At 46.2% G+C, this 9,675-nt stretch overlaps 1 protein-coding gene and 2 non-coding genes across 5 annotated transcripts; all 3 read left to right on the top strand.

The window, feature by feature from the left end:
* Window positions 1–272: 272 nt before the first annotated feature.
* On the top strand, window positions 273–6,646 carry LOC143013764 (solute carrier family 25 member 3-like). 3 transcript variants are annotated; one of them, XM_076167435.1, is made up of 8 exons: window positions 273–384; window positions 806–972; window positions 2,991–3,115; window positions 3,533–3,712; window positions 4,200–4,381; window positions 4,740–4,912; window positions 5,619–5,729; window positions 6,117–6,646. In XM_076167435.1, the coding sequence occupies exons 2-8, from the start codon at window positions 831–833 to the stop codon at window positions 6,275–6,277; spliced, it is 1,074 nt and encodes a 357-aa protein (XP_076023550.1). In that variant the 5' UTR covers window positions 273–384; window positions 806–830; the 3' UTR covers window positions 6,278–6,646. The 3 variants fall into 3 exon arrangements, with proteins under 3 accessions (XP_076023550.1, XP_076023549.1, XP_076023551.1); XM_076167434.1 differs by having other exon boundaries at window positions 275–384; window positions 801–972; XM_076167436.1 differs by lacking the exon at window positions 2,991–3,115 and adding an exon at window positions 1,941–2,065 and having other exon boundaries at window positions 275–384; window positions 801–972.
* LOC143013826 (small nucleolar RNA SNORA53) lies at window positions 4,438–4,653 on the top strand. The gene has a single exon (XR_012965223.1). It is a non-coding gene; the product is annotated as a small nucleolar RNA SNORA53 (small nucleolar RNA).
* LOC143013827 (small nucleolar RNA SNORA53) lies at window positions 5,776–5,991 on the top strand. Its single transcript, XR_012965224.1, has one exon. It is a non-coding gene; the product is annotated as a small nucleolar RNA SNORA53 (small nucleolar RNA).
* Window positions 6,647–9,675: the final 3,029 nt, after the last annotated feature.

Genomic DNA, 9,675 nt, shown 5'->3' with positions numbered 1-9,675 from the left:
TTGACTCGTTTAATTTGTTTACAGTGTGTGTATGTTACTGCATATACACTTGCACTTTAACCTCACTGTTTAGATAAAATAAGGTGAGATAAGGTGAGATAAGATGAGATGAGATGAGATAAGATAAGATACGAAAAGATACGATACGATACGATACGATACGATAAGATAAGTAGGATAAGACATGGGTGTTTTCTTATTGCACGGTGGCGCTTCTTCGTCTTCGTCTTCTTCTTCTTCTTCACTGGACTCAAAAAAAGACCGGACCCTCCCGCTCGCGCTAGTGACGTCACAGGAGAACAAACCTCTGTAGCGCGAGGTCATTCGGTCTCTCCGAGCTGCAGACGCACCGACGCGGAGGAGCAACCTTCACTACCCAAGAGAGTGAGTGAGATTCTTCATTAAACATACAGATATACCGGCACTGGTGACCCTGCAGAGGGTGCATCTACACGGAGGCGACATTTGTGTTTACCCGGTTATTAAGTGATGTGCTCTACGGAGGACACTTTGTAGCGGTCAAGTTAGCTTAGCAAACCATTTAGCGTAGCTACATTTTACACGTTTGCAAAGACTACATCATCCGGGGTCGATTTTATTAGCGGATGAATCTGTTCAATAATATTTGTGGACTTAGTTTTTGGTAAATGACTTGCTTTGTCACAGCTCACACTTGGACGAACGCACAGCTACCTTGTCATTCAGACCCCAGTTAGCCAGCATTTGAACTGAAGTGCGTCTTGTGTTAGCGCCCGTCGCCGGCCTGTGCTAACCCGCTGCCAACACGTTGCTCCCCGCAGCGCAGCTCCGCCGCCGAACCGCACAGCATCATGTACCCCACCACGTTGACGCAGCTGGCGCGGGCCAACCCCTTCAGCGCCCCGCTCTTCTCTCTCCAAAAAGTGGAGGAGCCCAAGCAGAGCGTCAGTGAAGAGAGGACCCGCAGGTTTGCAGCTGCCGCTACCGCGCAAGGTAAACCCCGCAGATAGACTAGCGGTGTTAGCTTAGCTGTCTAAAGTTGGCTTGCTATGAATGACTTAACTGTTTAAATACGGTTGATATTGAGATTGTTCAGGTTTTATGTCGTCGTGCTTTTATTATCTGCAGATTTTTTATCACTTGACGTACTGAAGTCGTGATATTTATCGACGCAAGTGCAGCTTAAAGCACCGGGCCTTCACTTGCGCCAGGAGGCCCGTGGAGGACACGGAAGGACAAACTGGAATGTTCCAGCTCGCGCACAGACCTGTTGTGGCCTCTCACTCGCTGCCGATGTGGAATGAATGGTTGACTTAAATTGACTCAAGTTACAGAATTAAGAACACAAAATGTACCGAGCAGCGTTCAGCCACCTTGACCTCTGTTGGTGAACCTTGCCGACGTGCTCCGGAACAGTTTGTCCTTGTGTCGCTGACACGTGAGGGGCTAAGAGAGGGGAGAAGCTCTGAACTGAAGCAATGTTTTAGCCATGTGTCTTCCGTTTAACCCCCTTAATAAAGACGGTGCGTGCCAACAATGACTGGCAGCCAAACTGAGTAAGCAATTCCTTAAGAGAGAACTAGATTCTGTCATTTTCAGAACGGATTTAAAAGGTCCTCTGAAGTTCTATGAGCATTTTGGTGGGATTGTTGCCTGCCCCTGGATTTAAGCCTTCATTGTCCTTATGTCTTCATATTTTGAAATTCAATTTGACTGTAAACCAAATCCATCAGTGATTAGGTTTTATTTGTGCTTAATTTGGGAGTGGATCAGGTTTTAATATTGCTCAAGGGATAGATTGAAACATTAGTCTTTAATGTTGTGCCTCCTTGTTCCTGCATGTAGTGTGTTGGACTAAAAAAGTTGGTTGAATTCTACAAACGTTGATAGTTACCCATCAAAGGCACTCACTTCCCTTATTAAACTCCTTCTTCTCAACGTTCTCGCCTGTGTTCCTCTAGAGGGAGACAGCTGTGAGTTCGGCTCACAGAAGTATTTGCTCCTGTGCGGCTTTGGTGGGATTCTGAGCTGTGGCACCACACACACAGCCGTGGTTCCCCTCGACCTGGTCAAATGCAGATTGCAGGTCCGTCTCCGTGGCACGATCGCATTCTTTAACGTCGGTGTCGCCTCCATCTTTGTTTTTTGACCTTGCATGGGAGAGAAATAACGAGACAGCCCAGTTATGCTGTATTTAATTCCATCTGTGTCGACACCGATCCTCATTGATTTGTGATGGCGTGGTCCTAATGTCACTGCATGGTAACCGTGTGATTCTGCACCAGTGTTTCCCCCCTGCGCTCCATGACTCCGCCCCCATCCCCTCCTCTCACATAGAGGTCAGACTCAAGGGAAAACATGTCAATCAAAAAGTAGCACGCCTGCTTGAATGTACATCCATGTTTGACCTGTAACGTGTAGCCTATAATCAACCAGACATTGATTGATTTTGTGCAATAACAAACTGATGCTGAGGTGTGTGAGCCTCAGAAGAACGTCCAGCCTCAGGTAAGAACTCCACTGTCACATGAAATTCCGTGTGTTTAAACAATCTATTGTCTGATACGAGCAAAGAACGAATGAAAATCTGATTTGTGATTCATTGTTGGGGTTTATTTAATACTTGTAAAAAAGGACCATGGCTGAAATCATTTAATTTGATGTATTGATGAGGGGAAATCTGAAACCTCTTCTGTTTTCTGGCTGAATTTGGTTGAATTGACCCTGAACACCATGATGGTCCTTTTTCTTTTTTTTTTTTTTTCTAAAGCTCACACTCAAATTCCATACACATGATTGATCATCCTGCGGTTTGTGTTCCTAATAAATGGTGGCATGTTGGTGTCAGAGCCGCCTATAATGGAAGACTCCTGTCGACGCGTCTAGAAGAAGAGAAGCCTTCTTCCCTTAGCGACCGGAGCGTTTCCATTATCGTGGCTCTGATTTGTTGATTTGTTTGGCATGTGACCCTGCATGTTGCACGTGTTGTTGTGTCTCCTCCTTCATCACAGAGGATATCAGCTGCGACTTTGGCTCCTCAAAGTACTATGCCCTGTGTGGCTTTGGGGGCATCCTGAGCTGCGGCCTCACACACACAGCTGTAGTTCCCCTAGATCTTGTCAAGTGCCGGCTGCAGGTTTGTACGGAAGCTGTGTTTTAAGCTCATTAAGTCGTAAATGAGGGGTCAGGTGGACGTGGACACTGATGACTTAGAGTTCTTATACGCTACGAGACAGGAAACGTGTCGGCCTTGTAAATGCTTCAAGATACTGAAGCAGGCCGACACACGCTTGGTGCCTTATCTTTATTGTTTAGACTTCTCTTCACCTCTGATTAAAGTACATGGACACATAAGTGGCACCGGCAGATCATGATCTCAGTCGCTCTTTCCTATTCTGACTCATTTATGTGACTAGCTTTAGTTAAGGGTTTAAGTTAGGACACACACACCTAGACTCCAGTACTCTTGAATGAAAGCAAAGCAGTTGGTAGAAGTCATGAAAGCTCCTGTCGTTTGTAAATCCCGTCTCACGTCAGATTTCTCCTCCCGCAGGTGAACGCAGAGAAATACAAGAGCATCGGCAACGGCTTCCGCATCACCGTCAGGGAAGATGGAGTCAGGGGTCTGGCCAAGGGCTGGGCTCCCACCTTCATCGGCTACTCCATGCAGGGCCTCTGCAAGTTTGGCTTCTATGAGGTCTTCAAGATCTTCTACGCCGACCTGCTGGGGGAGGTGAGAGAACACGGATCACACACAAGACAAGTGGAGGGATGAAGCACAGCTCGCCGTGTGTGTGTGTGGTGTTTGTGGATGATTATACCTAGAAGAGGTGTGAACCTTTTTTAAAAGCTGTGTTCAGAACCTTTTTTCAAACTGCAAAGTCACTGCTAATGTCCGTCCGTCCGTCTCAGTCTCTGTGCCATAACACTCTAGGGTGTGTTTGTAATTATTGCAGCCAAGATGAACAAACCTTGCGCCATTACCTTGAGAATAAATGCCAGTGCACCTAATCTGTCTGAGAGACTCGAGCCCTGACATGTTGTGTTCTTCCTCTCATGGTTCAGTCCTCCGCCCTTCACTCTGCACTGTAATAAGCTCAACATTGTTAAAGATTTGTGACTAGTGTGTGGATTTCTCTCCCTGTCAGTCGTTGGCAGATGTGTTGTGTGTTTGTCGTGCCTTATGGACGTTGCTCTGTCGCCCCCCCCCCCCCTAACAGGAGAACACCTACCTGTGGAGGACCTCCTTGTACCTGGCCGCCTCAGCCAGCGCAGAGTTCTTTGCCGATATCGCCCTGGCTCCCATGGAGGCTGCTAAAGTCCGCATCCAGACCCAGCCAGGCTACGCCAACACCCTGAGAGAGTGTGCCCCCAAGATGTTTGCAGAGGAGGGGCTCTGGGCGTGAGTGTGCGCCCTTTATAAACACACACGCAGCATAATGAAGCATGAGTCCAGTCAACACGCTCCTTAGATCCACCTCTGGGGGCGCTGTGCTCTGGGCTTCAGTCCAGTAGCACAGAGCCTCAGCAGCTTTCTGGCTGTACAGTTGGAGGTGCTTGAGTCATTGGCGTGTGAGAGCAGTCTACCTGTCCCTGAGCCCACCTGCAGCACCGGCAACCCTGCTGTCCTCAGCCAGGGAGCTCCCGGTGCTGCCAGGCTCAGAGACGGACATGCAGCACAGACCAGAGTTCAGCTGGAAGCCCTGAACAGATTTAGCTTCATTGTAAATTGCTCAAATGTTGCGTTCTTCTTCTCTCAGTTTCTATAAGGGCGTGGTTCCTCTGTGGATGAGGCAGATTCCCTACACCATGATGAAGTTCGCCTGCTTTGAGCGAACTGTGGAGCTGCTCTACAAGCACGTCGTCCCCAAACCCAGGAACGAGTGCAGCAAGAGCGAGCAGCTGGTGGTCACCTTTGTGGCCGGTTATATCGGTGAGTGAGGATCAGCCTGTAAGAGAGAGAGCTTCTGCTTAGTACTGGAATGAATCTGCATCATATTTAACACAGAGTTCCTTTGTGGACGGCTTATAGTTTAATGTAAGGAGAGAGTTTGTGAATTGCATCGACGAAATGCATCCAAGTGGTTAAAATAGAAAGTAAACAAAGAACTTCATAGAGAGCAAACGAGCGTGTTCAGCTTCTTATAGCACATTCACTGATTGATCCATGTTTAATTATGTAATGTCTTAATCACACACAGGCGTCTCTGGTGCCTTTTTGAGAAACACTGACTGGAAACTGAAACTGTATTTGAATCGAACTCGGGATCGAATGTATGTTAAGATTAATACGGAGAAAAGAAAGTGAAATCGTAAGTGTTCAGTCACTCAAATAGACGTGGATGAAAGAGTTTCTACCGTTCCAAGAAAATATAACAACTTTCTCTGAGAAACTTTCTGCAAACTCCTGTTTTAGAGTCCAATCATTTGTGTGACTCATGTAGATTGAAAGAGGCAACATGTGTAACTGAGAGGGTGTGCATCAGGCTGCCACACACACACACACACACACCTCTCTGAAAGGCATTAGCTCTTGAATTTACAGGAATGTAATAGAGAAATGAAAATGACAGAACCCAGGATCATGACTTGTGTTCAGAGTGTTAATCCTCTTTATTCCCCCCCCCCCCCTCTTCTAGCCGGTGTGTTCTGTGCCATCGTGTCTCACCCGGCCGACTCTGTGGTATCTGTGCTCAACAAGGAGTCGGGCAGTACCGCTGTGCAGGTGCTCAAGAAGCTGGGACCCAAAGGTGAGTGAGACGTCGAGCTTCATACATGTGCCTGCAGCTTTAAGGCAACACGCTCCTTAGATCCACCTCTGGGGGCGCTGTGCTCTGGGCTTCAGTCCCGTAGCACAGAGCCTCAGCAGCTTTCTGGCTGTACAGTTGGAGGTGCTTGAGTCATTGGCGTGTGAGAGCAGTCTACCTGTCCCTGAGCCCACCTGCAGCACCGGCAACCCTGCTGTCCTCAGCCAGGGAGCTCCCGGTGCTGCCAGGCTCAGAGACGGACAAAATGTACGCTTTGCTCGATCGGCAAGTGAGGATCGGCTTAGCCCTTGTTCGTAGAATTCACTACCTACAGATGTAACGGTGTGATCGTGGGATTGAGTTGTTGCACCTCCTCTGTTTGTGTCTCAGGTGTGTGGAAGGGCCTGGTCGCCCGTATTATCATGATCGGCACCCTGACCGCCCTGCAGTGGTTCATCTACGACTCTGTGAAGGTCTACTTCCGTCTGCCCCGCCCCCCTCCCCCCGAGATGCCCGAGTCTCTGAAGAAGAAGCTGGGTCTGACAGAGTAACGCCCCGACCTTCACCTTCACCCTCCTCACCCTCAGCCCGACCCCACACAGAGCTGGATTGTGTAATCAGACCCTGAACACAAGTTTTCTATATTTATGTTCCTCGGCTGGTGTCGGCCCCATGAAGCACTGAGCTGCTTCTTCTACTCGTGTACATTAAACAGAAGGTAGAGAGGAAACACGGCTCTGTAGAAACACCAGTCTGCTTTTATCAATGATTGTCATTAGTTGATGTGGAAATTCTAATAAAATATTATTCCCTGGAAGAATTCAGTTCATTTTTCTTTTTAAATGTAACAAATGTTTGATCAATCAGGGAGGAAGCGTGACTTTAGAAGCTGCTGCACCATTAAAGAACTATAAAGATGAGCCTGACTCCATGACTTTATTTACTGATTATACATTTCAAAGTTAATGAACCTTCAAAGATCTGCAAATGCAAGCTTCCATTCAAACTTGGTTACATTTGAACCTTAACTAAATGTTAAATATAAACCTTTACTGTTGTGACAGGCAGAGCAAAGTGACTGGAGATGTAAACATGCAGCATTTCTGACATGTAGAGATGCGTTTAATTAAATTAACGTGATGGCAGTTGTGCGTTTCATGCCACTTAAAGGATATTGATCTACACAAACAACCTGGAGACAAGTATAAACAACTTAAGCTCTTCAGGGGTCCTCACTTTTTCCACCACTAGAGGGAGCACTGACTCCATAGCTGCTGTGGTTTTCTCAGATGACTCACAGGAGACTTCCACTCTGGACCACAACCAATCAACCAGCAAACACCTCTGCTGGCATCGACAAGATAAATTCAACTTCAAAGATTTTATTTATTTTCCAGAAACATTTTTACTTATCTTTGTGTAAAAGGTCAAGGTGTGATCAAACTGGGAGTCTAGGCACCTGTCATGAACCAGACCTGGACGTATTAGAGAACCTACACTTTCAATCTAGTTCCATTTAAGTCACAATTTTGAATTCAGTCTACAAACCAAACTCAGAAAGCATTTATTTGCTCTGTGAAATTATTTATATGTATTTGAACACCAAAGTCAGTTTGAGCTTCCACGTAAGCTTGTTGTGGTTGTCGTGCAGGACTAAGTTGATGTTGTTAATGGCCAAACGTTCGGAGTCTCTTGCTCCGGGCACAGCCGTGTCTGTGATGGCGGTATGTGGCTGTACGGAGGAAGTGTTGTTTGGTGCAGTGGTCACAGTTTAGACAGCTGATCATCAGGTCACAGCCTGGCTCCAAAGAGACTCCTGTGTGCAGGGAGGCTTTTTGGCTCAGCAGTTGAAAATCAATTGTTGCGAAGACTGATATTAGAAAGGGAATAAATTTGTAAAACTATGATTTTCATTCTTAAAACCAGATGAAAGCACCGCCCAACAGGAGCCCTAATACTCCACCCTAAGATCAATATGTGGGTTTGTATGAAAGCTTATCTCCTCTTGTGACCCAGCTTCCTTCAGTTTGTTGATTTTCCTGAGACAAAAGGAACTGAAAACAGGTCTGAACCTCTTAAATAAGGGTTTACCTGCTCGGCTGAGGTAACAAACCCTTATTTCATATTTTCTTTTTTATGGACCATCTGAAGTCACAGTAGCTTTGTCTGGATTCCCGTCAATATTTTTTATCTGCATGCATCGACTGTGCCTTCCTGTTTGTACCGACAACATTTAGTTTGCTTCAAAGCTTCTGATGCAGGCGGTAACAATGTTCTTGCTCCAAAACAACGGTGGTGTCACGATTAAAAGTGTTGGTGTTAGAGGTGATGGATAGGTGTGTGTGTGTGTGTGTGTGTGTGTCACATATTTTGAAGGTGAGAAGATCTGCCCGCACACTGAAAACCATATCAGCTAATGGGCTGATCACACACACACTTACACACACACACACACACACACACACACACACACACACACACACACACACACTCACACACACACACACACACACACACACACAGGTGTAATGTGACAGGCATCCTGCTGCTGTCATTAGAATCCATTTGGTTGCTCATAAAATGTGCAGACAGTCTTTTTCTGGAAAACAAATGCATTTGTGTCGGGTACGGCTGGTTGATGGTGGAAGGTTGCAAGGGGTCATGGGAAATGGAAGTCTTGTTTATGGGGGGGGGGGATTGTAATTTTATCTGATGTTTTATGGAACAAAACACGTTTGTGAGTGATAGAAATGGGATAAAAAGCTTTTCCATGGCTCTTTCTCGTCTAACAATGTCTAACAACGTCATTTAGACATAAATACGTTTGTGCTTGTCTCTTTGTCAGCATCGTCCCCACTGCTGACACACACACATTATCTGCTCTCTATTTTAAGCCTCCCATCTCCAGCACGTCGGCCTGTCGATGGACGCAGCTGTGTGTTCCACGGGGCACAGCTCAGCCTCAGCCTTTGTTATCCGTCACCGTGAAGCAAGTTTCCATGCCACTCTGCCAAGTCTGCAGGGCAAAATGTCAGATTAGCAACAAACGAGCCTCTGCCTCGCCTCAACTGGTCCCATAGTATTTGAGTTTAACTTGCTTATATTCCTGAATTATTTATTTCTAAATACAGTATTAGCTAAGGATCGTTGACATGAATATTAGTTTTGGTTTTGTGCAAGACAAAAACCTAAAAACTTCCAACAAACACCTTCTCATGACCGAACCAACCAGGTCATCCCTTCATATTGGTGCTAAACTTTGCATGAATAAGCATCTAATGGGTGATATTATTATTAATAAATACTCCTCCTCCGTATGTGCAGCTTCGGCTTCTTTAGGAGATTATATCCAGCCTGTAAGGGAATGGACACATTAAGATGCTTTAATAACCACGTTAATCAAATATTCCAGGGAAGTTTGACGGCTGTATGTTTCTGTGATGCTGAAAACCATGGCAACAGTAAACAAAGTGTCACAGCGGGCCTACTTCAAGCACAGACACACACTGAATTACAGGGAGGAGAGTCTCCAACACGCCTGTATACTGAGATTCTTACTGAGTAAACTGGGCCAACAAAAGAAAAACAATTCACACATCTATTTTCCATTTTTAGACTAAACTGCAGACTGTAGAGGTCAATTCACAGCAAAAGTAACAGAAACTTTCACTCAAACACGATACGTTTACAGTCCCTTTAATACAGATGTGAGGTACTTGTGGTTGTCTCTGTTCCAGAGGCATTGAGCGCTCAGGCGACATGCTGCCTGCGTGACAATGCATTCATCCATGTGCTCACTGTGCTCACTGCCTTTGTTCTTCCAAGCTGTTGCTGGGTTTTGGAGGTCACGCTGCTTTTGGTCACATGAACGAGGGGCCTGGTTTGGCTCACTGTGAGGAATTTGCAGTGTGAGGAATCCAGGCCAAAGCAGGTCTGGGAAGGCTCTGTA

The sequence above is a fragment of the Genypterus blacodes genome, unplaced genomic scaffold (assembly GCF_046128005.1).
Source record: "Genypterus blacodes isolate CSIRO-AG114 ecotype Tasmania unplaced genomic scaffold, CSIRO-AGI_Gbla_v1 ptg000158l_1, whole genome shotgun sequence".
Lineage (NCBI taxonomy): Eukaryota > Metazoa > Chordata > Actinopteri > Ophidiiformes > Ophidiidae > Genypterus > Genypterus blacodes.
Note: the sequence above shows the minus strand (reverse complement) of the source record. Positions and strands in the feature narration are given on the sequence as shown.